The sequence below is a fragment of the Eucalyptus grandis genome, chromosome 6 (genome assembly GCF_016545825.1).
Source record: "Eucalyptus grandis isolate ANBG69807.140 chromosome 6, ASM1654582v1, whole genome shotgun sequence".
Classification (NCBI taxonomy): domain Eukaryota; kingdom Viridiplantae; phylum Streptophyta; class Magnoliopsida; order Myrtales; family Myrtaceae; genus Eucalyptus; species Eucalyptus grandis.
Window position 1 is genome coordinate 43,391,305 of NC_052617.1, and position 21,055 is coordinate 43,412,359.

General features: G+C 39.5%; 4 protein-coding genes across 6 annotated transcripts; all 4 read right to left on the reverse strand.

Moving 5' to 3' along the window:
* Positions 1 to 39: 39 nt before the first annotated feature.
* LOC104450052 (solanesyl diphosphate synthase 1, chloroplastic) lies at positions 40 to 3,713 on the reverse strand. The gene is made up of 6 exons (XM_010064451.3): positions 3,053 to 3,713; positions 2,738 to 2,868; positions 1,794 to 1,921; positions 1,605 to 1,708; positions 1,064 to 1,191; positions 40 to 896 (listed from the first exon to the last, which is right to left on the reverse strand). Exons 1-6 carry the CDS (start codon positions 3,267 to 3,269, stop codon positions 348 to 350), a joined length of 1,257 nt encoding a protein of 418 aa, XP_010062753.1. The 5' UTR covers positions 3,270 to 3,713; the 3' UTR covers positions 40 to 347.
* Positions 3,714 to 4,234: 521 nt separating this feature from the next.
* Positions 4,235 to 5,999, reverse strand: LOC104450053 (glucan endo-1,3-beta-glucosidase). The gene is made up of 4 exons (XM_010064452.3): positions 5,377 to 5,999; positions 4,870 to 4,898; positions 4,529 to 4,763; positions 4,235 to 4,448 (listed from the first exon to the last, which is right to left on the reverse strand). The coding sequence occupies exons 1-4, from the start codon at positions 5,429 to 5,431 to the stop codon at positions 4,423 to 4,425; spliced, it is 345 nt and encodes a 114-aa protein (XP_010062754.1). The 5' UTR covers positions 5,432 to 5,999; the 3' UTR covers positions 4,235 to 4,422.
* A 229-nt stretch (positions 6,000 to 6,228) lies between these two features.
* Positions 6,229 to 15,357, reverse strand: LOC104450054 (SH2 domain-containing protein A). Of its 3 annotated transcripts, none has more exons than XM_039315719.1 (13): positions 14,996 to 15,357; positions 14,194 to 14,385; positions 13,375 to 13,575; positions 13,209 to 13,298; positions 12,523 to 12,600; positions 12,203 to 12,367; positions 11,199 to 11,369; positions 9,868 to 10,151; positions 8,152 to 8,314; positions 6,980 to 7,329; positions 6,760 to 6,819; positions 6,574 to 6,657; positions 6,229 to 6,482 (listed from the first exon to the last, which is right to left on the reverse strand). In XM_039315719.1, the coding sequence occupies exons 1-12, from the start codon at positions 15,188 to 15,190 to the stop codon at positions 6,630 to 6,632; spliced, it is 1,977 nt and encodes a 658-aa protein (XP_039171653.1). In that variant the 5' UTR covers positions 15,191 to 15,357; the 3' UTR covers positions 6,229 to 6,482; positions 6,574 to 6,629. The 3 variants fall into 3 exon arrangements, with proteins under 3 accessions (XP_039171653.1, XP_039171652.1, XP_039171651.1); XM_039315718.1 differs by having other exon boundaries at positions 6,760 to 6,813; positions 11,031 to 11,369; XM_039315717.1 differs by having other exon boundaries at positions 11,031 to 11,369; positions 14,996 to 15,354.
* A 1,451-nt stretch (positions 15,358 to 16,808) lies between these two features.
* On the reverse strand, positions 16,809 to 19,353 carry LOC120294486 (cytochrome P450 CYP72A219-like). The gene is made up of 4 exons (XM_039314588.1): positions 19,157 to 19,353; positions 18,120 to 18,390; positions 17,254 to 17,342; positions 16,809 to 17,151 (listed from the first exon to the last, which is right to left on the reverse strand). Exons 1-4 carry the CDS (start codon positions 19,351 to 19,353, stop codon positions 16,809 to 16,811), a joined length of 900 nt encoding a protein of 299 aa, XP_039170522.1.
* Between the last annotated feature and the right edge of the window lie 1,702 nt (positions 19,354 to 21,055).

The window sequence follows — 21,055 nt, forward strand, 5'->3', positions numbered from 1 at the left end:
TTAAAAGAAAATGGTGAATAGCCTGCTTTGCATGATGAGTTCATGGAAAAGAATAATGCAGCATTACATTATTGATCCCGTCGGAAACTCTGCCATACAACAGTATTCGAATGTTAATCCTCCCTTCGAGGAGAAAATTGTAATCGAATGAACGATATTAAGAGCTAAAAGTCATAGCTCAATGCCTATAATACATGTACAAATACAACACAGCCACCAGCATCTTTCCCTTATTTGGTTCCACTTGTTGATGCCACCTGAAATGCCGGTTTCACTGGCAGGCTTCGATCTTTCAAACTTCATATAAGCTAAAGAATCGCTCGCTCTTGTCCTATTGGCATAGGCAGCTAATCTATCCTTTCAAGATTATACATCACCATGTCCTCAAGGGCTAACCTGAAGGCGCTTTGAGGAAGGCATCTTAGATTCTGGATTGCAAGATCAGCCTTTTCTTTCGCTAGCTGTTGAGCTCTTTCGATGCCACCACAGCTCTTGACCAACCGAATCGCTTCATCAAGAGAACCTGTTTCGCAGAACTCCGATTCAATGATTTCTCTAAGTTTTGGCTCCTTTTCTAGAGCAAAAATAACTGGCGCTGTCAAGTTTCCTTTCACGAGATCACTTCCGGCCGGTTTGCCCAATTGCTCGGCTGATTGTGTAAAATCCAATATGTCATCGACCACTTGGAACGAAAGGCCCAGGTTCCTCCCGTACTCGTACATTTGCCCTGTGATGTTGCTATCTACCCCACTGAAAATGGCAGCTCCCTTGGTACTGGCGGCAATTAAAGAAGCTGTCTTATAGTAGCTTTTGATAAGATACTCTTCAAGTTCCGTGTCGCAGTCGAACAAGCTCGATGCCTGCTTTATTTCACCACTTGCAAAATCCTTAATAACCTGCCAAAACATGTACAATGTACTCGATATAATTGCTTATGTTACTATGTTGATACTCCAGGTTTGAGTTTTGCCAATTAATAAGGCAATCAGCAGTCATCCACATAATCGTTACCAAAGGTGGAGACGAAGTTACTAGCGTGTTAAAATGTAACAAAGGGACTTACCTGGCTAATGAGTTTGATGACTTCGAGATTTTCAAGATTTGCAAGATACCATGATGACTGTGCAAACATGAAGTCCCCAGCCAGTACCGCTATCCTTGTTCCGAAAATCTGGTGAACTGTTTCCTTTCCTGAAAAATATGGAGTTCATATCAAGTCATGCTTTTCAAGAAGGGAGCAAAATGGAGAAGAAGGTGAAGATGTAGAGTTAAGGAATGTTATCTTCCATGCTAGACTATCCTGATAACCAGAAAAAAGGAACTTCCTCTCACTGCAGACGTGGACAATATGCTTGTTAATTTGACAGTTGAAGTACAAGATTGCAGCATCACATTGGTAAAACAATTTTACTTCCTGTTACCAATTGTAATCTTCACAAAGTTGTTTGACCTAATGCCCATACAGCAGGTCAAAGGGAGTTTTACATATTCTGGTTATTGAACCAAAGAGGCTGCAGCTGCAGCTGCTCTACTACAGTCACGTTGCTACATCTGATGCACTGACAACCAAAGCAGGAGATGCTATACAAGATAAAAAGACTGACCTCTTCGCATATCACTGTCATCTAACACATCATCGTGTATCAAGCTCGCAGTATGGATCATTTCTATTATCTCTGCTAGACGCCTGTGCTCTCTCGTAAGTTCTCTGATAAGGTAAGAAGGGTACAATTACACCAAGACTTCAATGAAAGAAAAATTAATGATTGTAAAGAAAAATGAGAAATGCTTACTTTAGGCTCATTATTTCTGCTGTGGCTCTAGAGACAAGGAAGACTAAAGCAGGTCTCATCCTCTTCCCACCAGCCCCAAATATTTGATCAGCAGCAGACATCAAAACTGGATTATCTGCACCTACGATCTACCAGAGAAATATAATCAGAATAGGTTGAACTAAGTGCCAAGAAGAAACCTTGAAAGTTTTTATTTAAGCTGGCAAACCACTGTAAGAAACTTTAAGTTTACTATATACAAGGCAATGCAGGATGACTGTGACACATACATTTTGGCCTTTCATATGCATGTGCAGGATTCAATGATATGGCAACAGATGACATCACTTCACGTTCCCTGAGGCAAGACATAACACAAGCCATAGAACAGAAAAGAGAGGACACCGTGAAGAGTAGACAGAGAGTAGGAACCAGTATCTGTTTCCCAAACATGCTTTCGTAATTTTCCGATCAATGTGTTCAGGACAATGTGAGGAGTCTTAGCTTCTGAACCCTTAACTCTTTTTTGTCCTCTGATGTATAGACCGCTTGGTCTAGATTCTAGATTATTCATCTGAAGATGGAAAAACCATATACAACAGATATTCTATTACATGGGTGGTTTCAAGACATGCCCTTTTTGCCAAAATGCCTATAGTCAGACATTAGCAACCAACAGCAGAGGCCGCTAAAACCATCATTATTAGCACAAAGAAATGCTAAGCTTTACACAACAACTTAGCTAAACTTTGAAAGCAAGCAATTTTCCACAAATGCCATGACCAACTATTACAATTGAGTCTTTGAAAACGCCCTTCAACCAAAAACACCCAGCTGTGAATGCATGCGTTTGGTGACAAGATCATATCATCTCCAGTGAAAAGAGCATGACACATAACATTGCCAGGGTTTTTAACCAGAATGTTGCAAAACAGGTAAAACCATCTCAATCAAACGAATCTTACTGTTCGAAGATTTTGATTCAGTGTCTGCAAGTCATCAGCAACAACTTCAAACAAATTTGCCAGTGATATGGGGCCTCTTGGCTCTTCCTTCAAATTCAACAATTGCGAAGGACTTTGACCAATACCTGAATCTATTACAACCAGTAAAACCAATGTAAGATGCTTTGGATTTAATTGAGCACAAATGATGAACAAGAAACAAACTTTGTGTTGCAAGACAGACAAATTACGATCACCCATGAAATTAAGTACGACTAATCCAAAGACATCAAAAAGAGCCCAGGCGAGAACAATTGCAGACAAAGAAACCATTACCGTCAAGAAGGGTATTGGGGGTCTTGGTTGAAGAAACCCGACACGAGGCAATATCTCGACGGAAGCAAAACAACCTCCGAGCAGCGAAGTCTCTGCAATTCCTGCTCCTCGTATTGGCGTTACCATACTTTCTCACTGAAGACCTTTCGAAGGAAGCATTGGAAGAACACCCACAAGCCACCAAGTCCAAGAGGTTATGGCATGTCATTGACATCATCCTCGGCGAACCGAGATAAATCAAATCTCCGCAATCTATCACCAACGGTTATCCTCCCAAGGAACGAATGGGGAAAAAAAGAAAAAAAAATTCTCAAAATTTCGGGAAAGAGAGGGTCCGGAAGCAGACAATCATCGCAAGAATGATTGAACTCGCTAAGGGAGTTCAATGAATCCGAAAAAAGAAAATTTTTTCAAACTTGGGTTGACCTACGGTGGTGCCCTGTTTTTTTTGGCTTTTTTTGCCGCTCTATTAACAAAAAACACAGAAACGAAAAGAAAAGAGCGGAATATTGGGTGGATACTGGAAGCCCACATAGGACGTTGTACTTCTTATCTAGCTTTCAACTCGAAGTGAGGCCAGTAGCGTCCGGTCTTTCTCGTGCCCAAGTTTCGTTCATCAAGCTGAAGAGCGAAGGGAAGAGCGAGAACATAGACGCGACGTCACGCGTGATGAACAGGAAAAACAACCGACGGGTCAAATCTTTTTGCCGCAAATAGCAGCTGGTGGTCCAGTTGCGGCCATGTAATCGCCTTTCTTAACCACGGATTGTCCCTTGGTATATCAGGAATGGCCGCCACTTGCGCGATCGCTGCTGGGGAGAGAAATGGATTTTGTATTAAAGTCGGCAGTTAATGACGGCCTTTTGAATTCATTAAGATTAGTCTCCTCGATCTGTCAAAAAATGAAATATCAGGCGGCCAAACGTTGTTTGTGGACGTTCATCATCTACGAAGACCAGGAAATAGATTAGGCCCAACCAATATCGGTTTGGTGCGGAAAAAAACGTCTTCTTGATGTCTGAAATTTAGAAAGGCAACGCCGTTCTTTTCCCGTGTAAAACTCTGGAAGGCCTCATGATTAATGTTCCGTGAACGTAACGTGAATTGCTTATTAAAATGCGATTAACCTGGTTTAGTTGATATATGAGTATGCACGTCGCTAGAGAAGAACGATCACGATTAAGAGCTAATATTAGCCTAACAGAAATAATGAAAACCTGTTTTTTCCCACAATTTTTACAGCAACTAAAACTTGGGCAAAACTAATGTAAGATGCAAAGAAGACTAGATAGATTGTCCTCCAACAAACGAGAGGATTGCAGCTTATTATGACCACGAGCGAGTGCAGCTTCTCCTTCGATTCCTGGCTGCTATTCATAGATGCAGTTGCCATAGCCTGCCAATTGGCATGACATCATGTTAGAACAACTGCATCATGACTGATGCACTTGGCACTAGCCAAAGGGGTTTACTTACTTGGATCAGTCATGACGATGAGGCCCGACTTCCTGAAATCGCAGTTCCACCAATTCCGCCCGTTGGCTTGATAGTAGAGATTCATGGCTATGGACGCATGGTTTATCAGGTTATTGGGATAGAAGCAAGGGCAGCCCTTTTGAAGAATCTGGCAATCCACCTGAGAGCATGCGAAGTTGATGTTTGCCAACAGAGCTGCCTGGTCTGACGAAGGCTTGGCTAGGCACCAAGTTTTCTGCAATGCGATTAGATCGACCCCTAACGATCAGCATTTGTTTTCCTCTTTATCACATTTCATTTATCAGTAGTTTTCTTGGAGAGTGTCAAGAAGACTGAAATACCTGGGCATTTACTATCTTGACAAGCTCTCCTGAAGGCACCTCAAATCAGAGTTTGTCAAAATCAGAAAACATCACAAGAACTACAGGGTAGTAATCTAATTTTGTCTGGACTACCAGATTCACATTTGGGCAGGCAATTATAAAACTATTTCATTGATAACAATCATCAATGCAGATGCAGAGGTACAGTTTAAGCCTAGCACAAAAAGAAAATGCCATGAGATGAGACCATCATATGAAGCGTCAGAAAACTGGTTATGCTAGATCTAGTGGGACATGATCCGGGTCACATCGTGGTTTTCTTACTTCCATGCGGGTCGTGAAAACTGATTCGTGCAGATACAACCAACCAAGATTCAAAAGAATCTCGGAACTCGAAAATCTTGAAATCATATAGACACACACACACAAAGAACAAGAACGGTCAAACGGGTTTCTTTTCACCTCCATACATAGCTACGGCTCTTTCCAGGTCACTAAAACATAAGGGTGAAAGCTTCCCCTTACCTGATTTGAAGCAAAGGAAAATGAGGAGAGAAAGGGGGAGCAGTGCTTTAGCCATGACTACTGAGTGTTACGGCGAACCTGGTCCTCCACTTGCTACAGAAACGGCGAAGCAAATCAGCAAGCGATGTGGTTTATGACACTGATTAAAAAGGCGTGAGCAAAGGTGACCGTTTCGGAGAAGATCAAAAGGCTCCATTAATTTTCGTGGAGAGAAGGAGAACCGTCACCCAAGGAATCTGTCTAAAGGAAACTGAGAAGACGGACTCGCACGTGATCGTCACTACAGCTTTGCATTTTTTCGCTCTCTCAGTCGGTCACACCCTCAACGCACTCCCCCCAAAAACAGTCCTTTCCGTTTCCTTTCCCTTTCCAAAGGCCTCGCGCAACTTATTCCATTTCACTTTCTGGTTTAATGGCATGGTGGGTTCGGGGCGCACGTGAGTCCCTCCTGTTTCGATGTACTCGTGACGCGGAAAAATATGGTATTTAGAAAGCTTTTAGGCATCGCTACAGCATCTCTTTCCATGCTCTTGTGACTTGCGTACGCACTCAAAGCTCTCACCGTCCTACAACGTTGGCCTCCTGGCATGGGGACCGAACGAGTTGTGATCCAACGTCCATCAAACATTCGATGGATTGAATCTCGAATGGTTTACCCTTTCGCCAATGTTTCATTTTACACAAAATTTTCCACTATAGTGAACTTTCACTGTTCTCAAGGAGAATATCGAGTTTCCCTACATGAAAGATGGTGTGGCACTTTAACGATCTGGATCTCGCGCCCTCTTTTTATGTGCAAGTTTCATAATTTGCACTTTACGCCTTCTCCTCCTAAATATGCGGGCAGAAAAGTTGAAAAAAGATTTCTCTTTTACTCGAGCCAATTAACTGAGCAAGCAAAATCAAATTTGACTCAACTGTATCTTACATCTAGTTTTCGAAATGCAGCTGACTGAGGATGTGACAAAGAAAAGAGAATGATAGGGGAATAAAATGATAACCCCAAAGCACCGGCTTCTGGAATTGTTACCCTCAATTGCTCTTTGCTGAAGAAACTCAACAACGTTAGTTTCCTAGAATGCCGCTATCTGCTGCAAATGATTAACCTAAGCAATATGAAAGAGGGAGAGATTTACTAACACGACATTGAACCTACAAAGTAATAAAGGAATTAAATGCAGCAAAAGTCATGCGTACATTGTTGCTGTATGTATCGTCATAACCTAGAGAGCAGAAGTCCCCTGCAGAAATGTTCAAGAAGATAACGGACTTCGGAATGCCCTGCATTTATTCGGCGGAAATATTTATGTGTTATTAGCAGCAGCACTTATAATACTACTTCTATTGTATAGAAAGGCTTGACTAATGTGGAGTAAATCTTGCCTTCCCAATCGAGATAGCCCAGGCTCCATCAGCAGCAGCTCCCCTAGTGGCCTACTGCTCCTTTGGCCATCAAAGGAAAACAACAACAAACACAGGTCGAAAGTTGAGCAAGAGGTTGTGCTAGGCATCATTTCAGAAATATAGGCGAATGTGTTAAAGAGAACCATAAGTTCATGTTACTCATCCGGAAAATGAACAAGGTATAGATAAAGGGACAAACCTGCAGATATAGTCCAAGGAAAGAAGCTTGTGGTGAGGATTATAATCATCGCCCATGTAAGTCACAACCAAGCAACCTGCATCGGGGTGGGGCCAGCTCCTTGATGTGGGAAACCGAAGAACAAAAGTTCCAGGTTCTTGATGGCCATTTGGACTTCGAAGTGAAGTTTCTGCTTCCTCCTTAGTTATGAAACCTTCTATCCATCTAGGGGATACAGAAGTCCACAATGCCCTCACCGAATCTCTCAATAGTGAGAGGACAACAGGGTATAACCAACACCATATCCTCTCAAAATTCTCTTGCATCAAATAATCTTGGCAACCAGAGATTCTCCTCAGGAGCTCGAAGTCCTATGCCATGAGAGAGAGAAAAATATCATCAAATCCATGAACAATTCTCTATTGAAGAGCTTCCCTAACCATTCAAATTTAACTGGAAACTCAAGAACCCAGCATCTTGCGGATATCTGAAAGAAGCACCTCATCGTTCCAAAGGAAAAGGAAAGTTGAACCAGTAAATGAATTCATATGTGCCCCATTGTCCAACTCTTCTGTGTCTCATAATTTAGGACAGTGGACTCACAAGGTGCTTCGTAATTGGACACACATGCTTGACCACATGAATGTACAGAAGCAAAATATTACCTTTGATGTCAGATAGCTATATTTGTGAACTAGCATGGCTTTCAAATTGTTTTATTTTCTCATACAACATGGCTTTATATATCATTCTGTCCCCTTCACAAATTCTACATGCTTCCTTTCCACTATCTCACTGTGTAATAGTAACTTAATAGCTAAATGTTGATGTGGCATTTCTGCCACTTAGACTGAGGAGAAATATCAGTTCTCTTGAAAGGCAAAGCATCTCACAAAAACTGAGAATCTACTCCATTTTTTTTTACTGCTTAATTCCAAGTATCTACTCCTTAATCAGTACAAACATAGCCACTTTCCACTTTTTACTTTTGTTCGACATAAGTACCCCTTCATCATGGATTAAAGAAAGAAAGCTATAGCCTCAATCGTCATTAAATATAGACTGCATGCATCAAAAGCAATCTTTCAAAAATATATAGATGTCACCATCTTTCTCTTCCATTAAACATACAATTCTCATATGTGTGTACGCACAAGTGAGGCGTGCGCATGAGAGAGAGAGAGAGAGAGAACCTGTTGGGAAAGAGTTCTAGTATTGCAGGAAGCAATCTTCATAAAGTACTCTTCAATCTCATAGATGGCGCTCTCCCAGGGAACATGGTTGTTGTTTTGTGAAAGCAAGCTCCATAATTTTGTTCCTTCCTCTATCAATTTCTTTGCAACTGCAATTTGGTTCCTAAAAATAAAAGAAGTGTTATGGACGCACAAGGTTCACATACACTTCTATTGAAAGTGTGGCAGTGACACAAGGGGAGGCCAGTAAACTATGGCAGGTGGGAAAACTACTTAGCCGCCAATAAGCAATATCATTACCATTAAGTGCTCAGAGAAGGTGGTCTGTACCATGCATTAATAAGAACTATCGGTTTCAGGTTTGAACATAGTTGGTCAATTGGCAACAAGAAACTACATGTTGAAAGACTAGTACTTAGGGTACATTTGGTTCAGCATTTTGAAAGTCCATTGGAAAAATGCAAAGCAGTTTAGCCTAAAGAACTTTAGATAAATGCAAAGGCCGTTTGGTAAATTATGTTTTGAGAAGCAATTTTGACAAAAATGTCATTTGGTAGAAAACACATTTGAAAAACTCTTCGAGTAGCTAATATTATTTTTTTAAATTGAAAAAATAATGTATGCAACTTTTTAAATATAAATTTTAACAATAATACTAAAAAAAGAATACATATATAATTTTTTTCTTTTTAAAAAGACCAAACCCTTTATTCGAATTTTTTAATTTTTATTTGCTTAAAATTGAAAAAAAAAAAATGACGTATGCAACTTTTAAATATAAATTTTCACAATAATTCTAAAAAAATCTAATACATATATATATATATATATAAGACCAAATCCTTCGTCTAAATATTTTAATTTTATTTGTTTAAAATTAAAAAAAATAATGCATGCAATATTTTAAATATAAATTTTGACAATAATATTAAAAAAATTAAATACATATATATATATATTTTATTTTAAAAAAGACCAAATCCCTCATTGAAATTTTTTTATTTTTTATTTTTTTTAAATTTGAAAAAATAATGTATGCGACTTTTTAAAATATAAATTTGAAAATAATGCTAAGAAATCAAATACATATATATATATATATATATATATATATATATAATTTTTTTAAAAGGACCAAACTCTTCGTCGGAATTTTTTAATTTTTATTTGTTTAAAATAAAATAAAAATAATGTATGCAACTTTTTAAATATAAATTTTGACAATAATGCTAAAAAAATCAAATATATAAATAATTTTTTTAACATTTATATATATTTGATTTTTTTGGCATTATTTTGGCATTTAAAAAAATAATGAGGACAAAATCAGAAATTTGAAAAATGAGTAAGAATAGTTTTGGAAGAAAAAAATAAGTTTTAACATTTGGCCAAACATTGAAAGTTCAAAATTAATCCCTACTAATATTGAGCTTTCAACTTTCCCAATACTGATTTTCACTTGAAAGCTACTTCAAAATGGTTACCAAACAGTTCAGTATTTCCTCAAGAGGGCTTTAGAGGCTGAAAGCCCTTTAGAAATGCTGAATCAAATGCACCCTTAGCCAACTTGTGGATGGCTTTGGGAAGACAAGTGTTCTCCCACCACTTATAAGCACGATCATTTCAGACAAATAGACTATCGTGCACATAAGGGAAAATGGTAAGCATAGTCTCTACAGCATCCCAATAGAAATGACTAAAGAGATAGGAACTTACCAATGATGGGAGCATCCAGTGTACAAGGAGACCTGATTCGCGAGTTCCAAAACTTCTTCATCTGAAGCAGATGCTGCAAACTTCTTCAGCAGAAGAGCCCTCTCATGTGGGCCTGCCAAGCAGTAACTAAATGTGAAAGAATCTGGAACTGCTTTTCCAACACTTGGCATACTCTTGGAATTTGAATTTCGCATTTTAGTACATTCAGAATCTGAAAAAAGCTTCTCTGCAGTTTCAAAATTCTTCAATATCACGTCTGGGTGAGTCCCGAAACTATCCTTAGCCTGATCAACATTTAGATTGTGTCAGATCAAGAGAGAACTTCACAAGACAAAATTTCAGAAATCAAATCCACAAGCTGAAAAATTATACAGAGGTTGACAACATATAAAGATGGGTAGCACTTTTCCAGTGCCACGTCGCAAAAACAAATTTGGCATTCGCCAAATTGAAGTATTTTCCTCAAGTAAAAGTTTGTTTGCAGTGACTTTTACTTTTGACTCTTTTTTTCTTAAATCTAAATTCATAGAACTTTCACAATATTTAAATGTTGATACATGTATTCATAATGTTCTAAAATTTAAGTAATATTTAGAATTTGACGAAAGGCAAAAGAGTTACTTCTAACTTTCTATAAGCAACAAAGAAACATTAAATATTCCACTTCCTTCAAATATGGCATGTAAAGATATTTTTTTAATCGGTAGGACCATGAGAACTCGCAAAGGAGGATGAGCAGGGACAATCTAGAGTGGCATAAAGCAGTAACCAGGGTAGTTGATAGCAACCATTAACGGTTCATGACCACATCTTGCAGGCCCACCAATAAGTCCTTCCCTTTATCATTAGTGTTAGTAAATAAATTAAGAACCATGAAATCCGCTAAGACTAATTGGTAAAAACTTGCCTAACCTTTAAAAATTATACTATAGTTTCCATTCTTCTAGTGGAGATGGGGAATTGTTAGTTGAAGACGTTTCTTAGGCTTACCAATAATAAAGTATGCATTTACAAGAATGCATATTTTCATGTGACTGGGCAACTACTTCTAAAAAGGGCTAGTGGCTCACCAGCACATCCAAACATGCTTCCCCTATCATATTAGCAATACCCTGCTCACAATCTCAGGATGGAAACCAGTGTAAAATGATGATTAGTCATACCTTAAAATCACTACGGATGTTAGAGTTGCATTCGTCATCCAGCTGCTGAAAGGAATAATCAGCCTTTCCCAATCTAACCCTTTTTGATGATGGACTAGGTTTTGCTTCACGTACAGTATTATGCTCGAGTTCTGGCGATTCATATTTGGAAGATAGAGTACACTTAACTGGTAAAATGCCAGATGCTGGCCTTTTCCAAATTATCAGAGATGTTCTGGCATTGCGGTTGCGAGAAACACAGCGGATGGGATTCGAAAAAGCCTCTAAAAAAGGATAATTTCCAGCCCGCGGTATGTTGAACCTCATGTGGAACAACCTGTTATCACACTTGGATGAAAGCTGAAAAAGGAAAAAAAGAGCCTAAGTTTCAAGGATGAGAAAGTTTTCTTTCCATGTAAGCTGTATGATTGTCTTCAATAAAAAACATCATTAAATGAGGCAATTGTCTTCAATATATATATAACATCATAATATGAGGCGATGGCAAATCAAAGACTATTATCCTGATGGGGCAAACTAGAAAAACAAGAAGGCACTAAACTTGCCACACTGATAATTTAGTAAATGTAGTTCATGCTAATGCAGAGGAGAACACACATACAAGCAGAAATGTCACATATAAAAGTTTGAATCAATAATGGGTCATTACAGCTACTCTTAGGCAAGTATTATTATTTTCTTTTTTACGAGTACTTAGGAATTGAATTCAAAACATGTTTTGGAATTGATTCAAGTTGATCAACCGTATTAAGTATGAACACCTTATGTATGCTCAAACGTATTTATATGAAAGAGGAAAAATTGGTCCAAGTTCTTGCAGTCCTACTGTAAGTTTTTCTCGAAGAGGTGATCTAACCATTGTAGCTAACAATGTTTAAGAAAATATTCAACCAAAGAAAAATTTAATCTACAACCTATGCACATGATTACTCTGCCCAGCTAGTGATAATTTTTATTTTTTTATATTTTTTTGGATTAGGCAATCTCCAGAGCATGCTAGTACTGCTTAACATATTAATGCGATGCCACTATCAATTACCCCATGCCATTTACTTTTAGTGTATACAATCCTACTCTAATATTTGGAAACAAACTGTGGGCCACTAATGCAATCATTAATTCAGATGACAAGCTATCAATAGCATAATACAAATCACCCAACCAACATCTACCTGAGATATCTTGAGCTTAAAAGAAGCACGGCCATGCAATAATTTGCTAGGTTTCTCATAGGAATCGAATTCAATTCCATCATAGCTTGTCAACAGCGGGGCTTCATCATCACTGGTTTTCTCCACCAGCGACCCACTGTTAGCATACAAAAGTGAAGCAACAACCTACCAAAAAAAAAAACACAAAAAAAGTCAATTATTAACAGCACCTTATCTATGATTTTTTTCTTTTTCCTTTTTTTCTCTTATAATAGTTGTTTTTAGGTGGGGTTGGTGAGAGAGAGAGAGAGAGGCACAGTAAGAAGCAAGAAGAAGCAAACCTCCATTTCCTTATCCACAATCTGGCCAAAGGCATCTAGCAAGACAACATCCAAGGCAAAGTTCCTCCGACACGATGCCTGCAATTCAGTAAACCAATTGTCACTGCATATTGGAAGAAGGCCGTAGCTAGAGCATGGCACCTGACTTTTAAGGAGAAAATTGAACATTACATATAAGGAGCCTATTGGGTTTCAAAGAAGGAAGAACAGACTCATACAACCACGCTGAATGTAAAACACCATTGAGTAAGCCTTCTCCGCCCATCTCATTTCCCAGACACACTTGCAAGGAAAGCTATGACCCAGTCAGCCAATCATTAATATAAATTCATTTTGGATAGACAATTACAAGGAATCTTCACTTCGCAATCTTGCTTTGGAAGCACAACGAGAAACCATTCGAAAAGCTGAAATTGCAAATACTTAAGCCATATCAGAAATTGATACTTTTTCCAAAGAGGCAAGCTTTAGAGCCAACCTTTTTCCATTGAAAGAAAAACAACAAAAAAAGTCGGAAGCTATTAACATAGAAATATTGCTTCCTGACATCACAGAAAAAAGATTCAACTTCGTCAAGGCAGTTCAATGACAAATGCTTAATACTGGAGGTGACACTCAATTAGATTTTGTCAAAAAAAATTAAAATGTAGTGGTGATATGATTAAAAGGAAGATACAACGACTTACCTTTCCACCTACGATACTCCAGATACCATCACTACCTTCTTCTATGTCAGAAGCAGATGACTTGTCAATAGCTAAGTGTACAGGTGAGTCCTGGCATTACAAGAAAATATTCATTAAAAAAATCATATCCACATGAATAAGGTCAAAAAAACTCGACAGAAGGTACCTTATAATGATCCTCAATGGATGAAGAAGGGTGCAAGACCTTTGGACTGTACAAATAACCTTCTATACCATCATCAGTTCTACTGGTACTAACTAAACTTATTTTCCTTAAACGGTTAGATTCTCCATCTTTTGAGGCACTTAGGGTTTTCTCATCCACCACTTCCCCATCAATGTGAAGCCGTAAAAGTTCACTTGAGACCTGCCATGAAGATAGAACTTTGAGCAATTTACAAAGGGAAAAAAGCCCCGAGAGTAAGAAACCTAGGAAAGACAATGACATCATAAGATTGACAAGAGACTTTCGGTCGAGCACCATTTATGCAATCTAAAATTCTACTTTATCTCTTTTGTCAGACCAACAATAAGACATAGACTTACATGAAATTTTGCGGATAACAATTCTTGTCCAAGATCCTCCCGATAATGCACGCAATTAGTTAGTCACAGCCACTCCAATGAATATGAATAGAATCATACTCCATGTATTACTCTATAAAAGCTTGTTCTTTTCAGTCACATCTACGTGCTATTTGAATATCCATCCAATACACCTTACTTTTATATATTTGAAGATCATGCACCATTTATACAATTCTAATTACATCTGAAAATGATTGGTTAAAGGTAAAACAAACAGATAAAATGTTCAGTAACAACTTGCTTCGGCTCAACAGTTCGAACCAATAAGTGGTAAACATGACAGACATTAATGTGCTCAGCAATAGCCATAAAAATTTCAGCAGTTATCAACTCAAAAGGAACGAGCAGTTTAAAAACCATGTGTAGAAAGAGTAATTCAGACACTTGATATACATACCTGACAGCCAACATGCACCCATTTTCCAAATGGAAACTCGCTATCTGAAGAAGCGTACGATTTTTCACTTGAAAAAGGAGAAACCTCAGAATCAGGAGATTCTTTTTGTGGAGGAAGCGGTGGCAGAAGCGTGAGTCTCTTATCTCCATTCAAAACGAGAATTGGAAAACCATCCTTGACATCTGAGTTCACCTGTGTAAAAGAATATTTTTAACCCCAATAACCATAGAACTTTGAGCTGAAAAGAGGAGTGACAGGCAACACTATTTGTGATTATGGTATCCATCATCCCTTAATCACCATTTTCGACTAGTCCCTTGTGTCACAAACCAAGGAAGATCGTGATAGGGGACAGAAAAAAAAACAAGACTTGACGCATTACAAAGGATTGATTCCAGACAAATCCACAAAAATCAATAAGCTTTAGTTCCACCAACAGGCATTGACACTCAGTGTACCGTCTAACAAGAACAACACAGCAATAGACTTCAGTGAACGTTAAAAGACAGTCTTGGGAAAATTCCACGGTGATTCAAACTCAACGTAATCAGACCGACAGACACAACCCGAGAGCCAAGCAACGGTGATCGATCCAAACCAACGCAAAGCATCCCTCCAAATCACAAAATCCAACATGATCAATCGCTAAAACAACCGCCAAACAAGAAACTCATAACACCCAACCTCTCCAAACATAAAAAATTCACAGAATTGAGAAACGAACACCGTCCCTCCCATCAAAAACCAACGAACCAAAAAAGGGACGAAAAAAGAGATGGAAAAACGGCGGCTTTCCTCTTACCTGACGAAAAATGGTACAAGGGAAAGTGGCGGACTTCAAGAGAAAAACCCAGAAGCAGAAAAGCAAGGACCCATCTTCTCCTTCTTCTCCTTCATCTCGTTCGTGTTCTTCCTCCTTCTCTGCTTCGACGTCGAGCCTGAAATCACCGAGCGAAGAGTAACGACTCAGGTCGATCGTGCTCTCCCCGTCCGCCATCTCCGATCAACCCCCGCTCAAAGACGTCTCCTTTCACACTCCCCAACTGAAAAAAGTCCTTCAGAAACCCAAGAGACCACCCTCTCCCTTCTCCCCTCCCCTCTCTCTCTCTCTCTCTCTCTCTATCTCTCTCTCTCTCCTGCCTCTGTACCTCTATATATCCCAACCAACGAATGAATCGAACACAAACTAATTTTCGGGTCAGTTCGAGTCTTCCCAAAGCCAAAGGCAAGTCTTTTTATTTTTATTTTTTATTTGTTTTCTCCTCTCTTTTTTTCTTTTCGGGAAGGACTTCTGTTAACCAACGGCTGGACCTGTTTGTTTCTCCGAGGTTAAACTCCGAAACTTCGCGCCCCACGGACGCCGGCTCGAGGAGGGCCGACATGGATCGTCGGATGAGCGACCGCGAGCCCCCGGGGCGTCGACGCTTCGGTACGTGGCGCGCGCGGAAGGCGTTCTGTCACGGTCCTACGATGGTCTCGCCCGCAGCTTATGCTGAAATTTTTGAAGAGGCGGGGCTATGCGAATTGCGCAGACTGTTGTCTCGGGCTTGAGAAAGGATCTCTAGGACAACCCGATTCCGGCCCATTTGTTTCGGAAGATGGAATGCAGTTTCAAGACTCTGTGAAATGTCGCTCCAATTGAAAAAAGGTTGACATTGTTTTTGTTGTAATTTTGATGTTATTGTCTCTCTGTCCCTTCAAGCAACAAGAACAATGGTTTTTTTGGTCAAAATAGAAATGAAATATAACTCAGCAATAATCTCTATTCTTTCGCATCTTTTCTGGACGCCGTCACATGGCCATGCAACGTACATAGTATTTATATGTAACCGTTATGAAAATATTCTTTACCTTAATTACAACATCATGTCTTTTTTCCATATGTGTTATGTGATCTCACTTACCCTAGATAATTGGAACAATTTGTTTCTTTTCACGAGACAAACACGATATTTCTCTAATCGGTCACCATGGTGGAGAGGTTATTCATGGCTTATTACTTGAAGTCTTAAAGCAACAAGAACAATGGTTTTGTCAAAATAGAATTGAAATATAACTCAGCTATATCTCTTTCCTTTCGTATCTTTTTGGAACGTCGTTGCATACCCATGCATTGTACGTGAGGTTTATAGCATGCAGTAGCTCCAATTAAGATATCTCATCCAATATTACGTGATATCATTTAAAGTGAAGTGGTCAAAATAGACAAGAAATATAGTTGGCAACATCTCTATCCGTCTACATTTTTTCGGACGTCGTCACATATCCTTATAACGTACCTGGCAATAATACGTAACCATTATGAGAATACTCTTTTCCTCAATCACGACACAATGTCTCTTTTGTTCATACGCAATGTGTAATATCATTTACCTAAGGTGGTGGGACAATTTGTTTCTATTCTCCGGGACAACACAATATCTCTCTCTCTAATTGCTCAACATGATTGAGAAGTTATTCTTGGCTTGTTATGTTGTCTTATAGTCGAGTTCCTTTATGGGTTCATTACCTAAATCTTTAATTTCATTTTGCAATTTAAATGCCTTGCTTTTAGTCATCAGTTAAGCTTAATGCTTAAGAATTTCAGCAGTTACTTGATGAAGATGACTAAACAATCATGTCTGGTATCCTTTGCTGTCTATCTGTTTATCTAACGTATTCAATTCCGTAAAACGGAAACTAGTCACAGGAACGAATATATCTCCGAAGGAACTTTGTCCAAATATAAGAAACAAACTAGTGCAACCAATCAAAACAAACATTAGAGAAGCGAGCAAACGACTAGGGGCATCCTTGTGAGATGGAGATGGCTGTATTGAGAACTTCTGCAGAACTAAGGCCGGGAGAACTTTGGCTTCACGGAGTGCATAGTTTGGCCAGTGCAAAGTCCTAGTACCCCCACATAAAGGGAAACCACAGAGCTTGTTCTTGCCAGCCTTCGAGACTCCCTCGAAGAACCTATTGGGTTGAACTCATTCACATCATCGCCCCACATTTCTCGGTCACGGTGGATTATGAGCACAGGCGCAAGAATCCGAACTCCAGGTGGAATTTGTATACCTCCCAACTGGGTTGTCTTGTGAACTGTTTCTCGTTGTCATATATCCAGGTGTATGTAACCTGAGCACCTGAAACAGTATCATGCTTACCTGCGAATCCATCAAACGTCAGCCTGTTTTTGTCCCAAAAAAGACATTGAGAATGTGAGCATTGGATAAATTGTTGGAGCCACTCATGTGCTTGTTGAGGGACCAAGATAGACGGCAGAGTTCAATATGAAGAGAATCCTTATGATTTTGAGTCTGCTCAACACATCAAAATCAGGTTTCTTGTCGCCGAAAACTTGCAAAACTTCCTCTCTTGCTGTCTTGCCAGTCTTGACACTTGGTCAACAGAGTCAGAGTCCTAGTTAGCAAAAGAGAAGGGGTGACCAGCTGCCTAGAAGAGTTTGACTCTTGGGTCGCATCCTCTGTACTCCTGCCCTTTTTATGAGCGGATTCTTGAAAATTCTTCATATTTGACTGTGGCAAAAGTCTCGATAGGTCGTCTGTCATCTACTCAATCTATTTGGCCCCAACTTTGAAGTGTCATATAAAAAGACACCAACTTTATCAAATGGACAATTTTGATCATCCTTGGAAATTCCGTCAAACTATGTGTACTTGCCGACAAAGGTGGCAACCGGACATTGAGATGGCAAGGCAAGTGCCATCTGAGCAGATGTGGCCTCCATAAGCAAAAGGAAATCGTCCCCCACACATTATGAAAATAACGATTATTTCCAACTGAACCGAGAATAATCACGAGTTGCATGGAACGGCATTGCTTCTATTAACCAAGTAAAGTAACGTCACTTGTAAGCCACTTATTGGGGTATCCACAGAGGGTATCTACTTATTGCATGAAACTACATTGCTTCTGCAAACCAAGGCCAGGAAAACTTTGGCTTCAAGGAGTACAAAGTTTAGGCCAATGCAAGTCCTAGGATCCCAACTGAAGGACGAAAAGCAGAGCACGTTCTTGGTCACTTTTGACACTCCCTCAGACAATCTCTCCAGTTCGAACTCTTTGGCATCGTCACCCCACATTTCTTGGCCTCGGTGGATCAGAAGCATCAGCAACTTGCATAGTTCCGGGAGGAATGCGTATGTTTCCCAACTTGATATTTGTTGTGAACTGTTCTTGCCGTCAAAATTCCTGGCGGATAGAGCCCGAGCACCTCATAATAAGCCATTTCCATCAAACGCACGGTTCAATGCTCTTTTTTCCTTTCTTTTTTTCGCTAGAAAAGCTTGATTTCAGATTAGGTATTTACGGTTTTCATCCATATTTTTCATGGAAAATATTTTGGGAATGTGTTTGAAAGGAAAAAGAAAAACAGCAAATCCTATTGTGAAGAGTATCTTTACAGTTTTAAGCCGGTTAGGCCCCTGGAATCAGGTTTCCTGTCGCCGAAGACATGCATAACCTCTGTTCTTGCTCTGGCTTTGCCAATTCTGATTCTTACTGAACAAAATCAAGGTCCAAGTGAGCAAAATTGAATCAGTATCTTGGCCGGCTAAGTAGAAGACGTTGCACTCTTCAATCACAGTCGCTTCACAGAGGCCCGGATTCCCAAATATCTTTCATATTTGATTCAGCAACAGTCCCAACAGATAATCATCTTCGTCACCTCCTCCTTCCTTTTATTTTTGTTGACAAGAGGCTGCATTTTTGGGAGACAATTTGGCTTTAAGCCACTCTTATATGATTTCTGATGTCGTAATGTGTGTTTCATACGCTGAATACGATTAATCTTTTGCATTTATACACTTGAAAATTTGAAAAAAGAGCAGTCTTACAACAATTTCCAAGAAAATCATCCTAAAATTGCAATAATTCCTAATCTGACTGCTCATTTCCTATTTTCCAAAACCGTTAAAGATCGCTGGATAACTTGTTATGGAATTGATCATTGACTTACCTCCATCCAGGGATGAAGGTGAACTGCATAATCCTAAAAAAGAGGCCAATTTGTTCTTTTTGAACGAGGAAGATGCGCTTGCTCTGTTCATAGCTACAACCAAAAGCGGCTCTGGAGATCACATCACTGCTCAGGTCCTCCAGGTGAGGCCGCACGTCCACTTCACCAGCTACACTTTGCTCCGCCCTTTTCCCCATCGTCTCCTCACAAGTAGAACATGCAGCAGTCACAACATGCATTAATAAGAGAGAGACGAATTGAATGTAAGTGTTTAATTACAGATTTCCATGGACTGCGAACTTCAGGTTCACATTACCATGACTTACGACACGGTTATCTCTAGAATGCCATTAGACGTGGTCAGAGTTCAGGAAACTTACCACCTGGCAGGTTCAGCACTAAAAGTGAGGATAACTATTTGTGAGGAAATTCTCCATTTCTAAAGAAAAGTTATATCACAACTCAGCATAAAAGACATGGAATTTCTTTGGGAATACCCATAATTTAACGTCAACAATTAAATTAGGAACTTCACTGACGGTGGAAAGGAGTAGAACTGGAAGTTTCAAAGTTCCATTAGCCTTTCAAAATGGGAAGCTGGGTTGATGATCTTTCTATGCTTGGCCCATTTCTGGTCCTCGTGAGTCCCTAGTCCTGATGCTAACAAATTCCCAATGGCCTAGGGATGTGGCTTTTCAAAGTCATTGATCTTCGAAAGCATTTCCTTCAACATTTCTGAGTCCATGATGTTCAAAACAGACATAGGCCCTATCCAGGTGAAGCAAAGCTTACCTGCAAAACAATTTTTAGAGGCATCACATGAAAACTGTCGGATATAATTAGTGCAAATTATGCATTTGGATTATCGGACCAATCGTAAAGATGCGACTCAAATGGTTTCTTCTGACGTTGCTGGATTGTCACTAGCTCTTTGCTATCAGTTCGGTGAAAGGCTGACGACAGCCAATGGGAGCGGGTAAATTCCTTTGACCAGAAGAATTCCTGTAGTTTTTCGAATTGATAACGATGTAAGATGTTAGAAGCCGTGACAATGAGCTAGTGGCCACTTTTCCGAGCCACCGCTCTCCATGAGATTGGGCCACACAAGAAAAATGAGCCGTGTTAGTGGGCTGCACAACCATCAAGGTCTGCTTAAAGTACAATCTTATGCTCCCAGTAAAGAAATGAGACATATCTTTTCTGTGTTCTTTTACCAAGAGGATATGTCAAATGATCTCATTCTGACAATTATTCTTCGTTCCACCTCAAGAACACAGTACAGAGCATCAAGTGTTGATGTTGTGATGATGAAAGGGTAGTATGGGAGGGACGATATAATTGAGAAAGAGTCATGGGTCGAGACTGATATTGCTTGCTCATTCCCGTGCTCTCTCTCAGGTCTTGAAACTAAAGCCCGCGAGGAGTTCCATGGACACCTTGCCTTCTCAGACATCTCCCTGGCTTAATCGGCTTCAACCACACCATACATGCTACTTTCCATGCACGTTTAAGGAAGATGATTACAACAATGGAGAGAACAATATCGGCATAAGTTGGAGACATGTTTTTCATGTCGCACAGTACTTTTTTCCCATTGCTGTGAGGAAACAAATACAAAGCCTGCCATGAAATGAGTACACTTAGCCCCTTAGGCAGCAGAAAAATTAGTTGAGTGATTAAAATCAGTTCTCGAAGGCAACGGCATCTCAATTGCCGAGGCCAGCCCAATATTTTGACCACCCTTCTATCCTATTCTATTTCAATATCAATCAAAATTCATTTAAACCAAAAGAATTTGTCTAACTTAATTATGTTATTTTGACAGCCCTTCTTATAACTAGATGACCACTAAATTTCGACTTGATATAGCCTATAGACACACTGTACGGAGCAATGTTA

Excerpts from the sequence above, each read along its gene's own strand:
- LOC104450052 (XM_010064451.3), bottom strand. The coding sequence starts at position 3,269 with ATGATGTCAATGACATGCCATAACCTCTTGGACTTGGTGGCTTGTGGG. Across the intron at positions 1,709-1,793 it reads GCAGAAATAATGAGCCTAAA|AGAACTTACGAGAGAGCACA; the intron begins GTAAGCATTTCT and ends TTACCTTATCAG. Across the intron at positions 897-1,063 it reads TCATCAAACTCATTAGCCAG|GTTATTAAGGATTTTGCAAG; the intron begins GTAAGTCCCTTT and ends ATGTTTTGGCAG.
- LOC104450053 (XM_010064452.3), bottom strand. The coding sequence starts at position 5,431 with ATGGCTAAAGCACTGCTCCCCCTTTCTCTCCTCATTTTCCTTTGCTTC. Across the intron at positions 4,899-5,376 it reads TTTCCTTTGCTTCAAATCAG|GAGAGCTTGTCAAGATAGTA; the intron begins GTAAGGGGAAGC and ends AGGTGCCTTCAG. Across the intron at positions 4,449-4,528 it reads CATCGTCATGACTGATCCAA|GCTATGGCAACTGCATCTAT; the intron begins GTAAGTAAACCC and ends GCCAATTGGCAG.
- LOC104450054 (XM_039315717.1), bottom strand. The coding sequence starts at position 15,190 with ATGGCGGACGGGGAGAGCACGATCGACCTGAGTCGTTACTCTTCGCTC. Across the intron at positions 13,576-14,193 it reads GGGTGCATGTTGGCTGTCAG|GTCTCAAGTGAACTTTTACG; the intron begins GTATGTATATCA and ends TCTTCATGGCAG. Across the intron at positions 7,330-8,151 it reads CTAGAACTCTTTCCCAACAG|GACTTCGAGCTCCTGAGGAG; the intron begins GTTCTCTCTCTC and ends CTCATGGCATAG.
- LOC120294486 (XM_039314588.1), bottom strand. The coding sequence starts at position 19,353 with ATGGGGAAAAGGGCGGAGCAAAGTGTAGCTGGTGAAGTGGACGTGCGG. Across the intron at positions 18,391-19,156 it reads ACCTTCATCCCTGGATGGAG|GAATTTTGACGGCAAGAACA; the intron begins GTAAGTCAATGA and ends TCTATCCGCCAG. Across the intron at positions 17,152-17,253 it reads CAAGACAACCCAGTTGGGAG|GTTCTTCGAGGGAGTCTCGA; the intron begins GTATACAAATTC and ends TCAACCCAATAG.